The following is a 21,663-nucleotide window of genomic DNA, read 5'->3' as shown; positions in this document are numbered from 1 at the left end:
GACACAAAGTAAACTTCCAGTTCTGGAGAAAGACTGTTTTTATGCAAGACTGGAACAGATCCAGGGGAAGGGTTAATAAAAACAACATACATTTTTAAGAGAAAGCAAGAACAATAATTTGATCTAGTCACAAGATTTATCAAACCTTATTCTGTTTATCAGAAAAATACAACATCCTTCACATTGCACAGCTCTCTTCTATGTTCCAGATTTACTTAGACTCACTGAATAAGTTTTGTATATTTTGCCATGGACTTTAATTTCCAATTCCTTTTTAAGTATGAGATTGAAAATAGAGCACTTGCCTCAAACATTACACTTTATTCATGAATTCTTTTCCTCCCACCAATTCAGTCATGTCCAAATAGAGGAAAGCAACCCCAAGGCATACACAAACACTGAACTGTTTACAATTAGTCAAAAATTCAAATAAACTCTTGAAAGATTTTTTTCCATAGTTATGACTTGTTGGTATAGCTACCCAACTACATCCAAAGAGTCCAGTCAGGTTCTCCTTGCTGCCAGAGGAAGGAACTGTGGCTGAACCTCCCAACAGCAAAATGTTCCAGCTGGAAACACCCACAGGTATCCGATCATGTCAAAATCTGGAGTTGGGTTTTTTAAACAATTAAGTTTTTTTCTCATTTCAGGTTTAGTATTTTAACTTTTTCAGTCAAACAACCCGACTCCACGCCAGTCGTGATTATTTCGTGGCATGTCTCAACACACAAAATGACAATGGCACGGAAAGTAATCCAGAACTACAGCGTGTGCAACAACAGTTGCAGAACCACAGAACCAAGCTGCAGCTTATTGCACACCGGTTTACCTCACTGTAATACACGCTGCAAGGCACGCTCATGGCTACAAATGCTTTGGTCATAAAGACAGGTTATTTTCTTATAGGTAACATGCTAGTCCACCACCCATCCCCTTTACTTGCATGTAAGCTAGAGCAGAGTTATGGTTGTGCACAGACCTTTAAGATTACTAGCACTTCCATACTCAGGCGATGACCAGTTTCAGTGCAGTATTTTATGGAATCCTTTAGTTGCAACTCTGCAAAGAGGTGATTTAAAGCTGACTTCTACTTTTGCCTCTAGGAAAACGCATTGAGAACACTTGTCTGTGCACAGTCATGAAAGGAGTAGAGAAGGTCTTCAAAATAGTGAATTTTGCAAGTGTTCTTCAAACACAGCTATTTAACCTGCAGTCCTGGTGGATTAGTAAATTTTATAAATCCCTCTGAATTTCAGGCTTCCCTATATCTTTTTTAGGTATAAGCTTCTTTTAAAAATCCTGAACCAAACCAGAGAATGTCTTCACTTGAAGATGTCTACACCTCTCTCAAAGCACATTCAAGATCACATTTTTAACCAGCTTTTTGAATGCAGAAAAGACGTATTTCTTCAAAGTCTTAGGTGAAGGAGAAACTAAAGACTTTTAGGTATTAAAAGGGATGGTTATAACCCAAGAAAATAAAATTTAAAAAAAAAAGGTAATTTGCATCAGCAGGGTAGTAAGGTCAGGTAATAAAGAAATTGAAGGTTATGAGAAAGACTTTCAAAAGTACAATACTAGGGTTTAAGCTTAAGGAAGAAATGGCAGATAAAGAAAACACTTTTTCTTTCCTTATTGCATCATCAAAAGACAAAAGGGAGACAAAGAAAGGAACTGGAAAACTAACAAAGAACCAAAAAACAACAGAAATAAGAAGTTACAGTATTTTTACAAAACAGGGAACTCTGAAAACTGCACGTCAGAGATGATCATAAAACGCATTTTTTCCTTGACTAGTACAAGAGAGCCCTGACATACCTTGGGCCCTGAAACCTCAGTGAAGCACAAACAACTCCGACTGTTAAGATTCATAATAGAGAAATATTCAATGTGTTAGAACAGTCAATAGCAGTAATATACAGACGAAAGATAACACGTAAGAGTGGAAAAACATCCCATGACTACAGGACTACCAGCTGCAAGAACAGTGGTTATTACTTCACTGGAGAGCTGGAATGGGAAAAAAAAACGAGGCATCAAGTTTAGTGACAAGCACAAAGAGAAATAAACCAGACCGAGTTAATCTTAATATCAAGCAGACAAACTAAGGACACATCCTGGATAAAAAACAGTGCAGCCACAGGGTCAGGGTGCTGACCAGGTTTGGGAAATCTGGTTCCTAAACCTGGCTCTAAGCAACAGTTCTCCTTATGTAAAACAGAAAAAAAAAAAAAGGATGCCTCAGACAAGAAGTAAATCATACCATCATGCCAGGAAACACTTGTACACCCAATAAACGTTGCGTATCTCAGTATTCACCACTCTCAGTGCAGGAAAACAGTCTTTGACAGCCAAAGAATCCATTCAACAGTACAGCACCCAAACAAAAAACCCATACAGCACAACACTTAATCCCCTGATCAATCTACAAATCTTTGTGATATGTCACCACAGTAGTCTTAGCTTGCTCTACTGACTTTTCCAGACTCTCTAGAAGCAAGTTTTCCTCATATAATTACTGATATAAATACAGTAAATGTTCATACTTATTACAAAGAGAACAACTACAGGTACCTCTTCAAACACCTACAGAAGGCCTGTCTATTAAAACCACTTGTAGTAATTTAGTCTTTCACCTAACACCATCCATACTGGGGGGGAGGGTTTAAAATTAGCCCATACATGTTGTGAAATATTTTTTGTAATAAATTCATTTCAAGACATGCAAGAAAATCCTTTATTAATTCAAAACATCACCACATTGTTTTAAAATAGCAATCAGAGAGAAAATGAGAGCATGTCATAGATATAAAAGGAAAAGTATTCTGCTGTAGAATAAGCCAGCCTTCTAAAGGAAAAGGACATTTCTAGTTGGAAGCAGCTAAGAGGGTCTTTTTTGTGTGTGGTTTTTTTTGTTTGGTTTTTTTTTGGCTTTTTTGGGGTTGTTTGGGTTTTTTTGTTTGGTTGGTTTTTTTGGGTTTTTTTTATATAAAGCTAGGTAATTGTGACCAAAACAAGAGACAATTCACTTGATGATTAGTAATGCATCAGGGCAAAGGTCTTGACAGTTGCATTGAGCGCATCACACTTCAGCCTTTGAACTTCAGTAACAGGGCTAGCTATCAAGTCATCAGCTTCTCATCTGCTAGTAAGTTTGCTTTGTCCCTCATTTCTTTTTCTAGTCATATAGGTCTAGGCTTGGGGCTTAGGATAACCACAGATGTTTCACAGAAGGGAATACTGATGACTTGCAAAACAAACCCGTTTTTGGGGTAGTGCGTGGGATGTTCCCCTGAGGCTTTCTATTTTGATTGTTCAACTTTTACATGAAGTTGCTGCTGAGAAGAGCTGCTTTTGTAGGTCATTTTCAATTTTCTGGATCCTTCCCTGATATTTCTCACCAGTTTCACCTGACAGATTTAGTGTCAAATGGCTCAGAGCACTCTGACTCAGTGCTCCAGCAAACATCCAAAAGAAACAAAGAATAAGTTTACCCAAGTTTGCTTCACATACTTACACTCCAACCAAGCAGCTTTCTCTACTACGCAATGCCCCAGTCTCACATCTACAGACCATAAGTTATCGCTTAGCCTTTATCCCCCTCCTGATAACACTTGCTATGCACTTGTCACTGGGCAAAGGGAGGGAGGGCATGACACACGCTGAAAATAGATCACGCCAGTATTGAAATCTGATTATAAATATTTGTTTAATGAGAATTAATTAGACAATGGACATACTGAATAAGCAGTCCTCTGCTCAGTTTCTTAAGATGGAGGTTAACAGCTTAGTCCTGCATTTCAAGAATTTGAAAGTCTCTATTACCTTTGATAACTGAAAAGCAAAATCAAGTATATTTAGAATCAGCTTTAAGCAACAAAATTAAAAAGCACAGCCACCTTTGTTATAGTTACGATTCTAAGAAAAAAATACAAATTTGTAGGTGTACCTGATGATGCTGAATGTTCTTTATATTACAAGAAAACTCATGGTACAGTTGGAATTTATCGATATCTTTTTCATTTCCACTTTTGGACGACACTTTTGCCAAGGCTGACTGGATACAAATGTACCTTTGCTGACATCTGAGTAAAAGAAACCAAAGTTAATATGGTATTTTAGCATGAGGCTTGTAACAAGTCATTAGTGCTTGTATTAAATAAAAATGAATTTTGGAGTCTGCTCAATTACAAATTATGTTAACTCCAATTACCTGCAGAACTGTATTACATATCTTAACGCCGAGACTGACATAACACATACTGACTGGAACATACCAAGAGAAGAAATTCAAGCAGATGGCAGAAAAAGCTGAAGACAGCTCTTTGCATTCTCCTGAAGGGAATGGATACTCAAAAGCCACCATCTGCACTTCAGTTTGGTCAGTTATTGGTTCAACTTCACACCACAAATTTTGGGAAGTTGCAAAAAAGTTATAGCAGTTATCTATTTTATAGAAATGCAACATCTCTCTTGAAAATATCCAGCCTCAGAATTAATTTCTTGCTTTGAGCACTTGATACCCATAAAACCTTTCATTATTTTTAAGAGTAACAGGGATCCTAAACAGATAGCTTCCTGAATGCTCCTCACGATTATTATACATAGAGTACACTTTGGATCAACAGGATATATCTGTAGAGCACTTTGTATCCAATTAAGGAGCTTCTAGTGGTCAAAAGAATGAAAGTGATAGTCTGGTAATGACAGCACATCCCTTACAAAACAACCCTGTCATTTAAATTATCACTATCATAGCCTTGTGATGAAGTTGGCCATTACTCACGATAAACAGCAAACAAGAATCAACTAAACAGAACAGAGCAGATTCAAACCAGCACTGCATGCTCTTAAGAAGGTATCTGTTCTTTGATAACCCTGTTCTGTCCCACACGGTACACAGCAGAGAAAAAAAAAAAAAACCACCAGCAACTATTACTCTGTCACATCAACCCCCCAGGCACGACAAATAACCTTGGAGTCATTATATAACGTAAGAAAACTTAAAGACAGCTAACACAGTCAAAGGATCAGTAACTCCTGCCTTAAAAACAGCCACATTTGTTTGCCTGGTTCTCTTCCAATGCCAAAATCAACCATCACTGCATGCTAATTACACTGACTGGTGTCAAGCAGTATATATTGGAGCAATAATAAATAAATAGTACATATTGGCGCAGATACACCTCTGGAAAGTCACAGCTTGAAGGAAGTGCAAGGAGAGAAAACTTTCCCTTACAAATCACTAACTGCAAGGCAGATATGCTCTATATGGAACAGCCTCGGGGAGTCACAGTATCATGCCATGCTCACAGGCGATTTCTCCTCCACTGATAGCCAGACAGGCAGAAAGGCTAAAGAACACCTCCAGCACAAATGAAGGAATGGACCTAATGCAATCTCATAGTAACACTGTTTTCACATCATTAAAAAATGAATTACATATCTGTACACTAGGAGACTGACTCTTATCATGTAACCAGGAAAATTTAGAAAATTTAAAAAAAAAAAAAATCAAACTTACAATTTCCTGATAAAATCCAGTGTATCTTTATCTTTAGCAAAGATGTCAGCTAAAATATGCTGTACTCCAGCCTCTACTTCCTGGATAGTTGAAAGTCCTTAGAAGACAAAACGGTTAATAATTATGAAAAAAAATTAATATGAAAAATTACTTTACACAACTGCACAAGCACTAATAAAATATATACAAGCTGAATGAAAATTGATGCAAGATATCCGACTGATTTGCAGAGGTTTCAATGAAGAATCCTAGTTCATTAGAATTTTTTTAACTAAGCTTCCTTTCCAAAACATGTGAAAGAATTTTTAATGAGCCTGAAGTGACCAATGCAGTATCATAAATCAAAATCACATTAAAATGAGAGAAAAATAACAATTTTGTGACTTTGATGCTAACAGACCTTGACATTTACGATGCAAATTTATTATTTACAACAGTAAAATTGGATATTCAAGTATAATTTTTGCGGTCGTAATAAAATGAGTCATCGCAGCACAAGTTTACACATTTTGCTACTGATTTTGCTAAAATCTTTGCAGGCAATCCTGTCCTTTCTCTGTGTAATAGTTTTATATTTCCACTGGTTTGTAGCAGGAGTTTGCACAGTGACACTTCTGAGGTCACTCATCCTCTCCCACAAAACACTGTTCAAACAGTGAAGTTATAAAATGTCTCCATAAACAAAGTATTCTAGAGAGCTGGTAACAGAATCATTCAGCTTTCCAACAGACAGAACCATTCCTCACTTCAAAAGACCGGAAAAGTGGCACAGCATTCTCCTTAGCACAGCGGTTGAATTGGACCAGAACCAGAAGGTAATGAAATAAAACTGACATCTTGTATTTTAAAATCAATATATCTAACCCTGTTTCTAGCAAGAGTCAGTAACAGATGCTTCAGAGCAAAAAGCAAGAATCCTAGAGTTGGCAGATGCAACTGTCTCCTTCAATACACATTTTTTACTATGCTGCCTGATGGACTACCAATATCTTGAAACAGCTTTATTAACACCATTTTAAAAAAGCTGCATAGCTCTAATAACCAATTTTTTTATTGACTCCAGAACCCTGCTTCTGATTGGGCTATAGAGTTACACACTATAAAAAATTAATCTTGCCCTTTTTTTAAAAAGGGGAAGCTAAACTTACCTGCCAGAAAGAAAAATAAAAGTGTGAAAATAAAAATGCGTTATTAAATGCCTGAACTGATCTGAAGTTGTGGAATTTGGCTTTTCACATCTATGAGTTAGTGTTTCGCATGGTAAAAGTAATGCAACATCAGAATACAAAGCTAAGGGAATTATAAAACATGCATTATATTGAATATTTATTACAATGAGACACTCAAGTACCAGAAGTGTACATGGCGACATTATTTTAATTCTAGCAGAGAATTTGAACGAGATAGAAGAGACCAAAACCAACCAGGATTAAAGAAACAATCAAAAAATTCCCATTCAACAAGCACCACTCACATGGGTATTAACTGTGTCCATGGTAAAAACAGCACATGCTTGTTTAATTAGAGAAATATTGGACCATGCATACAACAAAAAGAAAGAACAAAGTTTTCTGGTGAGCCTACTTCCATAACTTTCAAATATCTGGCTTTGAAACATGAACTGTTGTTATTTCAGTTTATTTTTAGTATAAGTTTAAAAACACTGAAAATTTAAAATAACTGAATATTAAGATTTGATGAAAACTCTTCTGCACAGCAAATGGCTCATCCCTTTAACAGAAATTCACTCTGATCTCAAACTATACATAGGTTGTCAACCTGGCTCCCAAGTTGATAAAAGTGACCCAGTTCATATATGTATGTAGTTTCTGATACGCCTTTCAAATGGTAACCATTCTATAAACGTAAGCAACATTATTTTTAGCACAAAATTGAAAATAGGTGTACCAATTCCAAAAATGGAAGTGTTTATGCTGCAACAAATAGCACTCCCTTCTGAACGCACCCTAAATAATTTATTTGAACTTTCACTGTGAAGGTTTTCATTTGGCTCTTTAGACTCTGCCAGAATAGTCAGATATGTGGTTGCAATATACTGCTGCATTAAATAATGACATATGCTAAAATGCAGTAATTAAAAAATCAGAATATTTGTAACTGATTTTCAGTGCAAAGTTAGGATCTCTTTATAAACAATATTTAAATAAAATAAAAGAACAACAGAAGTGGGAAGAGTAAGAGTCAGCCTCACCAGTAGGTTCAGCACTTTTATGTTAAAATTCAAAAAAATAAATGCTGGGGCAGGGAAGAAGAAAAGCACTTCCCCTATTTTAACACCATACAGAAGGTTGCAGCAATCTTTATATTTTATTGTCAGAGATTGCCCCCTACAGATTCACCCATAACTGCATTCACAAAGAAACACAATTCTGCAGTCTATGTGTGACAATCATATCGTTAAAGTTTTACTCAAATTTTAGAGGTTACATCTTCTCCAACCCCTACTGTCATTTAATAGCAAAAACTCTCTCCCGCTCACTCCCAGTCGCCAAGGCCAGTTTGTATTAAGATATGTTTTGATGGGTGACATTTACTTCAGTAAAAAGTATGAGCGTAAGTCCCTTATACAATCAGTATTGAATCTTCAGTAAACAAGTAACCTTGGAGCGGTCTCAGGTGTGCGGTGCAGTTCCCTCTCTCTTACCAGTAAATACAGATGTCGACTATAACATCTCCAGACTTCTGTCTCCTGGTATACCAGAGTTTCTACTATTTACAGCATAAAAAGACAGGAAAGGTTTAGGAGCTATGGCATTAAATTTAAAATCCACCACATGTTGCTAAAAGAACCATGGAATTTGAAATAGTTGCATAATGCAACATCAGAACAATTAAAATAATTTCCCTTTTAAAACATTTTCAGGCATTTAAGACATTATTGCTCATAGAAGCAGGGGGCTTACCTTTGGTGTTAGGTCTAATGTAAGAAAAGAGATTGAGTTCCATCGGATTCTGCAGAAGGGAGAGCGCAGCAGGTTCTAATCCCAGCTGCTTGGCCCTCTGGGCTTTGGTGCCTTTACTCCCAATTTTATAAGGTGCAGACTTTAAAATAAACAAAAAATACAGTTATTAAAAGGCAAGGAAATATTTCAGTCATGCTATGTACTTTGTATTATGCACTATTTAATTAACGCAAGATTACATTTAAACTAAGGATGATCTGAAAAAGACTAGTGTACTGACCACATGGTCTAATTCTTCCAAAGTTCTGCAATTTAATAATGCTGTTAAAAGGCATCCAGATAATTTCCCTTCTTTCTTCAATTTCTGTATCATTGTATGCGTCTTCTTCGCAACAGTACTAAAATGCAAAAGATCGATATTAACAGTCACATTTCATGGTGGATTAAAAAGGCTCTTAATGGCGACCTTGTTTATTACACTGCTTTCTCAAACCCCTGAGGATTGTATCTCATGCTAATCCTCAACAAAACAAGTATGACAATCCAAAAGAGTTTCTAACTATTACTCTCTTTCTCCAATTAGTTTAAAACTGTATCAAAATATCTCATGGTAACTTTAAGAAAAATCATCAAACAATACTGATAGTCATTACTGCTATATACATTTTTGCAAGATTACTGGCCCAGAAGCCAAATAAAGAGCCCTAAGTTAAATCCATGTTGATGGGCACTTACAGTTGTTATTCACATCAAGATAGTTCTGCAGCATCAAGTACAGGGTACCGGATTTTAAACTCAGACCTTCAATAAGATACCTGTGAGCAACCACAGGCAGCAAAGGTATTTTGTTATGATTTAAATTATTTGTTCAGGCAAGAACTATCTCAGGCCACCTTCCCTCTTTGGAAAGAATCTCCTGCTTGGGGTTAGCCAGGGAGTACAAAGGGGAAGACACCATATTGACAGAACAGCTGGCAAGTCTGTTCCCTTGCCATCTCAAGAACATTCACCCACCCAAAAGCAAGGATAGTGAGAGCAGTCTCATCCACCCCTACAGCGGGCTTTGCTGATCATTTCTTTGCTGCAATGATCCATGATGGCTTAGCCTGCCCTCCTGATGCACTGCAACCTCAAGAAGTGCTCTTCACTAGAGGCTTTGCTGTTCCAAGTGGGGAGCCAAGGGATTCTCAGTGATTCTTTTTCTAAGGGCATAGCTTACATCTAATTGGGCTAGGTATCTCCAGTAGTAAGCTACTAAAACTGCAGAAAGAGCAAGATCTTAATTTTTCTTTGGCAATTAATGCTGCTAGATTTCTTATTACTTAAGAGTAAAAAACAGACAGGCATCAAGCATAATTACCTCAGTTTTAAACTTTTTTCTTTAGGAGTTCCTTTATAATTGCAGTGTATACAAAACACCAGAACAGGGACACAGAAGCAGCAGCCGGTTGTTACTTACCTCCCTGTATTAACTTACCGAAGCTCTTCCAATGCTTGCTGCACTTCTCGCAAGGCATCGGCCTCCAGATTATTGATGAGCTCTTTTCGATACCGAGCAATAAAAGGAATTGTGTTTTCTTCTTGAAAGAGGCGAATTAAGTTTGCACATACCCATGGTTCAACATTTGTTATTTCTGACAAGGCCTGTCACAATCAAATTAAAAAAACCCCAAAAAAACCAACATTTAAGAAAGGTGATAGATTGCTTTAAACAGCCTCTCACTCAAAACCACCCTCAGAATATTATGCTGGCCAGCAGGGACTACTGTCCCCCCTAAGACAGGATGCCAGGCTTCCCATGCATCCCGCCACCACACCCAGTACTTCAGAAAGACGTGCAGCAATCAATGTTTCCAGAAACTTGTAACTACAGAAAAAAAATGCAGGAAGGAGTGTCTTTTGGGGACAGAAAAAACCCAAACAATTAAAAAACCAAACCAAAACAAACAACAACAGAAAGACAAACTACACATGGCAACTCAGAAAACTTGGAACTATTTTTTTTTTTTAAATCAACACTGACATACCTCATGCTTAAATAAAACAAACAAAACCCACAAACCCAAAGCTGATCCAAATCCCACTCCACCAATAATTGGAAACTGGCATAATATTACTAAAGGTTTCAAGATGAACCAAGCCTCACAAAGTTAAACATGATTTTGTACAAAGCGGGCTTTCTAAAGATGAAGTTATAGCGTATCAATATGGAATCGAGGAAAAACTATGTAAGTACCTTAGCTTAGTAACATTGTAACTATCACAGTTTGTTTGTACTTTGTTCATACACAGTTATTCCCATAGACAGCTGATTTAAAAGCCTTTTGAAAGTTTTGTTCTGAAGCCTAAAAATGTAACAACTCCTGCACAATCATATTCACTGCTTTTAGAGTGGCAATATATAAAGATCAAAGATCCAAGAATGCAATCTCCTCCTTGATGGTACTGTAAATTGATATACACTCTCAAATGAGTCTCTACAACAAAATGATCCACACTACATCTTAAGTTTTGAAACTATGCACACAGACATCCCAAATCTTTCAACATCCCTTCCTGCAGGAGTTTCAGTTGACTATATCCACAAAAAAGCCCATGTGCTGAGGCAGAAGAAATGTGCAAACTGTTACAGGCTAGCTTTTTATTGAGGACTGCCTAAGTCACAGATATCTGAATAATGTCTCAAGTTTGCACTTCTAACAGTTACTGACCAACATGTATATTTATACATGTATTATGACAATTTAGGCAGAGGTTAAATGACTACTTAACAGCACAACAGCTCTCTGACACTCCAAGTGATGCCAAGAGGACTCAAATTGTATGTTAGATTCTAAGTGCTAATTATGTAGGAAATGGTTTCATTGATACCTCAGAAAAGGAAAAGATCTCTTACCTGTACAATATCCCAGTTCATTTCAAATTCTTCTTTTACTTTGTTGCCTCCTAGATTTTTTACTGGCTTTCCTTCAGGACATGTAGTCGACTTAATCTTTTTAAAAGGTGGTTCATCAAATGCAAAATCCTCCTCAGATTTCTCATGTTTCACTTGATTTCCCACTACAGGAACACTTGTTGAGGGTTTTTCATCACTCTCCAAACTCTTTACATTCTTCCCCTGGAATGAATTTATTTCCATTTTTTTCAGCACTTCTGGCTTTTGTTTTAATGTTTTTGGTTTAGTGCCTACATCTTCTTCCTTAGGTTTTAGGAGTTGCATTCTGTTATCTTCTACAGGAGCAATAGGCAAGGATACATCCTGCCAAAAAGGCATTGAAACCATATTAAGCATTGACTGTTACAAACTGGTTCAACATTTCAGTTAAAACCTAGGAAGACTTGATAGCAGACATCATTTTCACAAGTGATGTCTCTGTCTGGCAGGGAAATGCCAAGCCAGAAATCAAGTAACCTGAAATATATCTTGCGTGGAGGAAAAGATACAAACGTACCCAGCAGAATTGTGATTTAAAAGATCAGATTATCCTGGAAATACTTTAACTGGGCTCTCCTTCAGAGGACACCGACCTACAGTCCTTGCCTCCACTCATCTCAACAAAACAGAGAACAGCAGGGCCGGGAAGCACTCTTCTAATGAGGTGTCAGGTGCAGCATGGGAACTGGAACTGAGATTTGGTCTGCTAAGATATTGTTTAACCTTGGACAAGCCACACCTTCTTTCCTGAATTTCCCCAGAGATCTTCTTCAGAGTCCAGGAATGTATTTCTTAATATGCCACATATGTCAAAACATTCAGAAACATTAGTATAAACCAGAAGGACTGGCTTCTGTCAGGACCTGAACTCTGATGTTAATCTTTGACAGAAGTAACTAACTTCTGATAGAAGTGCATCTTATGTTCATGATAATAAAACTGTGATCCTTACTGGGTCGAAGAGCCATGCAAGGAAATGTAAGTACAGGCCTTCTTTTTGTTGTGATAGCTGGTGAAAAGGTAGAAGACATCAAAGGTGCAACACAGAAACCAGAGATATCAGTGTTTAGTTTTCATTACAGAAAGAAGAACAAAGGTATTTATTTATTTATTTTTGTTGTTGAAAGAGATCTCCAGGGAAAACCATGTCCTGTTATCATTGGCCAAAATTTTAAAGGAGGACCCTTAGAAGTGGGACACTTTTATAAGTAAAAAAGCCACGTTTATCAAACATACTGAATATTCACAGTAACAGTGGAATCAGATGAGCTGATCAGACACAGGCAACCAAGGGAACCAGAGTTGGAAAAATCCTGCTCACGTTACTTGCCAACCACAGTAATTAAATGTCTCTTGCTTACAGATACTCACCATTTCCTCTTTTATTGCTACCTTCTTGATCTTTTTCCTGGCCACAGCTGACCGTGAAGCAGCAGCTTTTTTAGTTTTTGCCTCATTTTTCTTTGGCAACCGAGGTCTCTTGGCGATTTTGCTTTTTGGCTCCCACTCCTCCTCTTCCTCCTCTGATTCAGAGCTCCTGAAAAACAAATGAGTGAACAATATTGTTTACGAGAAGAATAAAAAAAAATACATAAGCAAGCCAGTCTGAGTGTTTTCTGACACGACAGGAAACGAACAGGAAAAATGAACAGAAAGGTAGGCAGACTCAACAAACACAGGTCTTTCATGCTGTTGCAGAGCTAATGTCTGGAACGATTTACCAAGCTTTCCTGAAGCTGGTCACTGGGATGTGTACACACCTGATACTGTTTGGACAACTGGCAATTCAGTTTCACCCTATCTTCACTGTGAGCATGAAGCAGCATAGGTAATTTTTGGTTTATGATTGAAGTTTTGTGCATTAAAACTTTTTAATCAACCTCTCAGAAATTGAGTGTTCTTATGCAATTGCTCATGCTTAGCATAAATCTTTAAAAAAAAAAACCCTAAGCAAAAAAGTAATCTTACGTATTAAGAAATGAAGGTAGTTCATCATCTTCTGATGTAAGGGCTTTGGCTTCAGATTTCACCCTCCTTGGTAGAGATGACATCTGAAACAGAGGCAAGAAGAGAGAAATAGAACATTTGGTTGAAGCTGTATTCTCTTATTCAGCCCTTTAACTCACTGCCAAGTGTGCCCTCATAGTGTCTTCACAATCACAAAAGTTTCGTCTAAAGCAAGTTTGGATTTCTTAGTATCCAAAAATTTAGGCTACAGCAGCACACATTCAACAATCTTTTCAACTGAGCAAACAGACAAACCAGCACTATAGCCTCTCAAATTATTTTTCTCTTCAAATAGAGGTAATTATTTGGCTTGCATGTAAAGCTATCCTAGCAAAAAGAGTACTGGTTCTCAGACATTATTGGGTGTCACTCATATACTGTGCCAGTCTTTCCTCCATCAATCTAAGAAGCACAGTAAATAAAATTAAGATCAAGTAAAGTGAGCTTGCATATGGTTTTGATGTGAACAGGAATACCAGAAGATTGTCCATTTTGATCCAGAATTTCACCTTTAAAGGCTATCCGTTGCTTGTATGCATAATAAAAACAATGATTTTGAAAGACCTGCTCATTAGCATATAGAAAGTGCATAAGACAATTACCAAAGGTAAAAAGGGAAGGCACAGCCTTTCTCCTGACCTGAGATTCACACCTACAATAGCTGCATTTCAATTAATCAGTTATAGAATTTTTGGCAATGGCTGGGCCCGTGAATTTCAGTAATCACATTTGGCAGTTTTAGTTAGAGAATTTTAGGTACCCTCAAAATTTTACCTGCCAGAAAATTAAAATTGAAAAAACCATAAAGCATTTCTATAACTATAAAATTCATAAACATATTTTACTTATATCTGGTACAATATCATCATTCTTCACATTCTATTCTCCAGCTCTCGTAACCAAAAAATTTTGCACCTTGACCTTTGATCCAGCCTTACCACTGCAATGCGAGCCTTAAAGTCCCATGTTTGCACATACAAACTGGATAAGCATTTTTGCAAAGTGCCATTTAACTCAAGGGCGAAATGCTCTTTAATCCAACTTCGTTCTGGCCGCTGTTCAAGCACTAGAAGCATAACTATTGTTATAAATGGCTTTCAACAAGTTTGCCTTATTGCAAAGCACCAGCATTTAAGTAACCGTTTTCAGCACCGCAGCAGAAGGACGACTGTTGAGGCCCACATCAAATAGCACGAGCTATTACCTTGCTTGCAAAACGTCTTCTTGTAGCAATCATCATGGTCAATAGCAGGTCAGCATTTCTGTGCTATTCCATTGACTGAAATCCCATTACATGACTGGTTAGAATACATGTCTACCACAGGAAAACAGAAATCTCCACAGAACACAAAAAATACTACTCACCTTATTAGCTTCCCAGGTGACTTTTCACTGCCAGTTCTGAGTCACCTGCAACTTCACCCAGCCACTCTGCTTCTCTGTTTTCCTTTGCTCTTTATAACTGAACGGTCGCTATCATAGTCTTGAATTATTTATTTATTTATTCCCATTACCCCAGAGGCATGAAAATAATGTTTCCATTTTATATTGTACTTTAATCTGCGAATGGGAGAAACAAAGAACATTATTCATGTTCAAAGAACATTATTCAAGATTTCCAGAATTAGGTAACACCCGAGCCAGATGCATCCCTGATCCATTTTTTGCAGGCACTGAGACACTTTTCACATGGTTAGGTCTCGCAGTTGTCCCTGTTTTCAAACTAGATGTTTAGCTTACAATATAATTATCAGTCATGCTTCTTCAGCTAATCCAACTAAGTGGGTATTTTTTAGTATTCCAGGCAATTTTGGAAGCCACTGGTCAGTTTTTAAACACTCTAACCAGCTTCTTCATAGTTACCCATTGAATGATAGCAAGGAAGAAGGAAAAAGCCAACACGCATGTTCTCTCACCTGAGGTCAGCATTCCCCCTACGTAACACCGCTCTCTAAACTTCCCTGCCAGTTTTGGACACTCAGCATATCACCATGACAGTTTTGGGGCTTACCCAAAAGCCCAGGTAAAAGGAAAGTCTCATCCAGAACGTCTTTTTTCCGCTAATATTTCCCTCTCACCTCAAGTGGCCAAGGGCAGGGTCTCAAAATATCTCAGTATTTGTATGGTTACATTAAGTAAGATTATGGCAAGAGTAAAGCTTACTCTATAAGTTAACTGTATAACTTATACAGTTAACTGTATAACTTCCATCCAACACCGGTGATTGATTTAACTCTTTGTATCAGCTTAAGAATAGGAGATGAGTTCCTTGGTTTATAAAACCAGCCGTTTTCCACATTCTTCATGAACAAATTAGTATTTGCTCCTACATCCTTAAGTCTGAGAATTACCATATAGCAAATATAAAAATGGCATAGGAAAACATGAAATAGAACAGAAAGTGATAGGTAAGAAGGCTAAGTCTTTATGGGACAGTTCAACGTTTGGGGTTCTTCTCTTTTGATTTCTTGGATTTTCCACTTGAAAAAATAATTAGATCATCTTTTAAGTGTTTGTTGCAGTCCTTCAGAAAGCTGGAGAAGTATCAAAAATGTTTGACCCAGAAGATCAAAGAAGGTAAGACCAGCACAGAATCTGTCCTCTGTCCCATTCATCAATATTGTGTCCGTTCTTATAAGCACGTAGTGAGTTGGGACTGGCCTCAGATACATAAACTCCAACTTTAATTGTATTATTAATCTACTACATTTTCTTGAGAAGAGTGGTAACTTTGTTCCTAAAGGTTTTTGTACCCACACTTAAAGTTAATTTGAATTAAGCTAAGATGTTAATTTAAAGCACAGAACTTATTTCAGAATAACTCTCCATGAACAGACAAGCCACGGTCAGAAACCAAAATGGAGTTCTACAGCTCAATACCAAAGAGCCTGTGAGATGAATATCAAACATGGGGTATCACAAAGGAAAAAAAAAGTCACAATATTTCACTGTGAGGTGGGGCCAATTCATAACCACCTCCCCTTCTGATAACGTATACATCAAACTAACTGTACTTCATATTTGTAGAAAAAGAATCTTGCAGTTGCTACACATATTCTTTTTGTTTACAGAGAATAATTTTTTTTATTCGAATCTTGAAAAGTACTTCTGATTTGATTCCAAATTGCCAGACAGCCGTCTGCTAAATTCTCCTCCTGAGCTGCCTGCGCTAGGGTGTGCTAACACCTACAGTTAATGATTAAGAAAAATAGTCCTTCTGTGATTCACTGTGGAGGAGGAGGCAGGGAAGAGGATGAAAAAGCAACGAGTCTAAATGCCACTGATGATGATGAATAACTACTACAGACTTTTTTAAAAAAAGCTTAGAGACAGTCCCTGAAGTGAGACAAGAAGACTCAAGAAACAGGCAAATACAGTTATGCTCCACATGGGGCATCTACAATGCTGACTGCACTGACTACATGACAAGGCAATCAAACAAGCTATTGCCTGCTCCGTGCTCTGCTTCTACTGGGATATGGTCCCCCACGTCTCCTGCCTCAAATGTTGAGGAAGCTTGGAAGAGCTTTATTCACCCTCCCACAGCACACTGGAATCAAGACAGCATGAAGTTGGCCACTTATCTCCTATTATATTTCCCAAACAGACTGGCCTCAGTGGGAAAACTGCCTTTACCTCTCCTTTCTCTGTCACCTCCAGGTAACCATATGCAAAGTGAGGGCTGGTTTCTACTCTGAGGAAAGAGACTACTGTTTGCATAGATCTGTGTCCCCTTCCCAAATCCAGAAAAATCCCATAGCTGTAGAAGAGCCAATTACAAAACTGACTGCTTCTTGAAAAATGAACAGTAACCAATTTATACCAGACACAAGTCCGAGTAAACCTTTTCCCCCCCTCCTGTGCCTGCGTTCAGTATTGCTGTACCTTATCACAGGTGTTTGCAGTGCCTGGATTACTGGTTTCTCCTGTACTTAGCACCTGAAGGAAGTAAACACACAGTATCCAGTGATGTGCTGAAGTTACCCCTGTGTAGAATTTCACTGGCTTGACAGTTGGCACATTGAATTCCTACAGATCTGTTCTAGCAGCTCTCCTCTCACCTGAGGCCAGCAAACTTCCAACTAACATTTGCTAACACATTATTTTTTTCTTGTTTTATATACGTTGTCAGAAACTTTGCAGTCATTAAAAAAAAAAATTGTTCCTTGAGAAAAAGAGTTCTTAAATCATCTCACCAATGGTATTTTACTTCTATGCCAGGCAATGGGAGCTAGGAGCTAGAAACCTCAGCCTTGCCCACATGCTTTAGCTCCCAACTCCTGCTTCATTTCAGATTGGTCCACGTACAATATTTTGCCTTTGTGCAATAGGCTGAAACCTTAACGCTGAACCTTCACACTAGACCCTTGATCCCCTATTCAAGAGAATCAAAACTCTTCTGCTTGTCCATCTCCCAAATGACAGCAGGCAGCATGAAACATCGTTGCTTGAAACACCTGAATTCTCTTTGCTTCACACACTCAGTCATCACTAAAGCCTTGCTTCTCCACAAAACCCAAAACTGTCACAGAGTCTTCTTCAAAAGTACTTCCCACTTAAAAATGAAAGAGGGCTTTGCAGAGCTGTTACACTGTCCAGTGAAGAAGAGCTGAAACTATTTAAATCATTGCGATTGTAGATAAATATATCTACCAGGTCTACTCTCCAAATAGTTTGGCATCAGTTTTGTTGCCAGTTCTTTTGCTCCCACGACTTCTATTCTCTGCATCCAATGCAGAGCTCCACAATGCATTCGAGCTATCCTGATGGCTGTAAATAGCACCCTTCTGCCTGCCTGTCAGCTACTCAGTAAAACAAGGCTAGTGTAGTTTGGTGTTGGGCCACGCCAGGAATAAAGAAGAGTGACAGAGTAGCTCTTATTATACTTCACTGTACAGAATCTTAATATGGTTATGCACAAAACATACATCAAGGAAGTAATCATTCCTCTGGTCTCTCTCCCCAAATAGGAGTTCTAGGCCACATGTGGAATATAAGTAGATTGAGGCTTTAAAGGCCTTACGTTAAAGAGCAATCCAAGTCTCATTTACAGACTGATATTCTCTTCAACCTTCCCATTCATGCAAAGATACAACCATTAAAAGTAAATTTCATCATATGTGAACCAAGGTGGCATAAGCAACTGCTTGCAGAAAGAAAAGTTTAATAATAGTTTCAAAGTAATTAGATGAAACCCCCCCCTCCCCCCACCATTCTCCCCAAACCCCCCCAAAAAGCCCAGCACTAGCACAAGACTATGTTGTAGCTCCACAATTAGAGCAACAATTTTCAGAGTCCAAAACTGCTCCAGTAATCCTAATAGACTGTGACATCTTCTACAGGGCACTTTAGGAAAAAATTGTATTTAACAGTTGAAAGTTATAGAAAAGATTTTACTTTCACAGTATGATCAAATGAATGCCATTAAGGCAAATTTAAATCTCATAACCTTACTACATTAAGTCACATAAATCCCTCATAACTAGAGAAATATAGATCTGAATATCAACAAAGCCTACTGCACCTTACAACTCAATCAAATCGATTCTTCTAGCTGAAGGTATAAGATTTAAAAAACCAACCAAACAAACAACACAGAACCAAACACACGCAACACCACCACCACACATATACTTGGAAATTATTTTCATTTCAGTAACTGAAAAAAAATCCCTCCTCAGTGGAAAAGGACATGGAAACTTCTAAAGCTCTTTTCCAGTTAAATTAAAGTAATGCGTTCCTTCCAGAAAGGAAATCTGTCTATGCAGGAAGCTCCGCAAACTTTGCTCTGCAGCCTCTGCTTTTCTAGCATGAAGAAAACAGCAAATATAATAGAATTTTGCATTTTAGCTTTTTTAAAAAATCACACAGTACTAGCCAAACAACAGTTTATTACAACACCAAGCATCTGGGGCAGGACATAAAAAGCACTACAAATCCCACATGACAAATGAATTTCAAACCATTATTAGTAGCAGCAGAATGGCCCACTTCAATAATTATGTGTAGGCTCTCAACAGTTTGATTTTGCTTGTCGTTTTAAGACACCTCCATTGCATGCTAGAATAACATGCTAAGAAGAAATCAAAGTGTGAGCATACTGTCAGCAGCAAAGGGGAAAAAATGCTACACAGACCGATGGTAGGGACTTGTATGGAAATTGCTCTATCACTCCAGAAGGTTTTTATCACCTATAACAACTAAGTTGTACTTCAAAACATAAATCCAACTTACTGTAATCCTCTCGAGGTTAAAACCTTGGAGAACTCCCAGACACTTTTGCTCAGAGAAGCTGGTACAGTAGATTTCCAAGGACTTTTCCTGCACAAAGCCAGTCAGGGCTGCCTGAGAAAGGAGTCGCAGACAGAAATCAGGAAACTCCAGGGCTAACTGGAAAATTACGGCCAGAAAGAAAGGGAGAGACATATAGGGTACGCACATACAGCAAAACAGTCCCCAACGTTAATCAGAAAGAAAAAGGCATAAGACTAGTAGGAGTACCACCTACTGCTACTACTTACAGAAGTACCGCCAAAAAGGCAAACCACCAAGGTTGTGGCTTTAGAAAGCACACTCTCCTCCAAGCCTGTTCCTACAACTAGTTGTCCCACTGGGGAAAAGGAACAACCTATGTTATGCAGCAGCCTGTCAATGAATCAGAAGAGGTGTGCACAGGAAGATGGGGGAACAAACACTTTCTATGCATTTTTTTAAACCACTTATCTCAAGCCACCTATGAAAACAGAAAACATTATCCAAACCCAGAAGGATACTACTTCTGATTCAGTAACAGACTGCTACATCATGTGCAGCTACTCCTTTCCTCCAATCCAGCAAACTAGCCATAAGGTAACGCTCCCATCCAGCTTAATTCAATGGGATGCGTTCGCTCCTAAAGGATACGGAAGATGCACATCTGTTCTGCATGGCGACAGCCATAGCACAGTTCATCACACCAGTAACATTCATTTAGGAGTCTTGCAGGCACAAGGGGAGTTGAGAGTTTGCAAGCACTGTTTGTGGCTTGGTGACTCACTACCATCCAAATCACTGCTTTTTGGCCCAGAAACGTGACGGAGCTTAAAATGCACTTTACACACTTTGAAGCCCTATTCTTCCCCAGACGACACCCCGTTTTCCTCAGCTCTGTTGACAGCATTCAAGAGGAAGGACTAACTGATCTAACTTTCACACCCCATGCCTGGGAAGGGCACCGGTTCCCGGGCAGAACCACGGGAATAAGCCACCTCACAAGCCCCTTCCTGCCCTCAAGGAAGGCGGGGGGCACAGGCGGCATCCCAGCGGAGGCCCCCGCCCCAGCCCGGTGGGTGCCCCGGCCCCCCCGGGGCGCTGCCGCCCGCATCCCCGGTCCCGCTCACCCGCCCGCCGCGGCTCTCGCACAGCGGGGCCGCGGGCACCGTTTCAGGGCGAGAGGAGCCCCGAGCAACCCTTTCCCCCCGGGCTGTAGGAGAGGCAGGGAACAGAAACGGAGGCCCAGGAACAAAATGGCTCGTTTCCACCTGAACAACCGAGACAACAGGAAGCCCCCCGCATGCCGGCGCCGGCGGGGCCCGGCACGAAGGGCGCCGGGGCCAGCGCAGCCCCGCAGGCCGCTGCCCACCCTGCCTCACCCGCGCCCTCGGCCGGGGCCCGGCGAGGGGCGGGAGGCTTCCCCAGACGTTACCCCCTGCTGCCGGCTGCGTTTGAAAGGGCCGCCAGGGCAGCCATGGCGGAGCCGCCCGCCCGACGCGCCGCGGGGAGGAGCAGGAAACGCCGGCCGCGCCGCGCCGCAGGAAGCGGGCACCGGAGGGGGGCGGACTCGACGGCAGCTCCGCCCACTGCCCCGCCCCGCTCCCGGCAGCGGCGAGGGGTTCGCGAGCGGTGCCGGCGATGTCGGGCAGCGCGGGGGCGGTGGTGCCTAGTGCCCTGCCCCGCCGCCCTCCCGCTGGTGGCAGGCCCCGGCCGGCCGGGCCGCGCTGCCGCCGCCAGGTGGCGCTGGGCGCCGGAGCCAGGGTCTGTGCCGCGGGGCGGGCGGGGCGCGGGCCCGGGCCCTGAGGGGAGCGGAGCGGAGCGGCGCAGCGCAGCGGCGGGGGGCCGGGAGCGGCGGCGGGAAGCCGGTTCGTGTGCTGGTGCTGCGCCGGACCGGGGCCTGTGCCGGCGGTGGGCAGGGTGAAAACCGGCCCTCCCGTGCAGGTGTGGGTGTCTCTCCCCGTGCCGCAGCAGACCCGAGTAAGGGGGTCCCGCCAAGCCGGATCTCCCCCCTCCCAGCCTCC

At 40.1% G+C, this 21,663-nt stretch overlaps 1 protein-coding gene across 5 annotated transcripts in view; it reads right to left on the bottom strand.

Annotated features, from left to right (window-relative positions):
* Positions 1-21,182, bottom strand: part of SRBD1 (S1 RNA binding domain 1) — a 132,522-nt gene extending 111,340 nt beyond the window's left edge. For 2 of the 5 annotated variants that reach the window (XM_075146876.1, XM_075146877.1), the window contains exons 1-12: positions 21,075-21,182; positions 19,625-19,735; positions 14,756-14,950; positions 14,595-14,669; positions 13,352-13,434; positions 12,755-12,920; positions 11,345-11,707; positions 9,926-10,092; positions 8,729-8,846; positions 8,449-8,587; positions 5,525-5,621; positions 3,950-4,085 (exon numbers count right to left, since the gene is read on the bottom strand). In XM_075146876.1, coding sequence (XP_075002977.1) covers positions 3,950-4,085; positions 5,525-5,621; positions 8,449-8,587; positions 8,729-8,846; positions 9,926-10,092; positions 11,345-11,707; positions 12,755-12,920; positions 13,352-13,434; positions 14,595-14,630 — 1,305 coding nt within the window. In that variant the 5' untranslated portion in view covers positions 14,631-14,669; positions 14,756-14,950; positions 19,625-19,735; positions 21,075-21,182. Of the gene's footprint in view, positions 1-3,949; positions 4,086-5,524; positions 5,622-8,448; positions 8,588-8,728; positions 8,847-9,925; positions 10,093-11,344; positions 11,708-12,754; positions 12,921-13,351; positions 13,435-14,594; positions 14,670-14,755; positions 14,951-17,275; positions 17,330-19,624; positions 19,736-21,074 lie in introns of all 5 variants that reach the window. The other 3 variants (XM_075146874.1, XM_075146878.1, XM_075146873.1) reach the window with 2 other exon arrangements.
* Positions 21,183-21,663: the final 481 nt, after the last annotated feature.

Source organism: Calonectris borealis, chromosome 3 (genome assembly GCF_964195595.1).
Source record: "Calonectris borealis chromosome 3, bCalBor7.hap1.2, whole genome shotgun sequence".
Lineage (NCBI taxonomy): Eukaryota > Metazoa > Chordata > Aves > Procellariiformes > Procellariidae > Calonectris > Calonectris borealis.
This window is presented reverse-complemented; position numbering and strand designations above follow the sequence as displayed.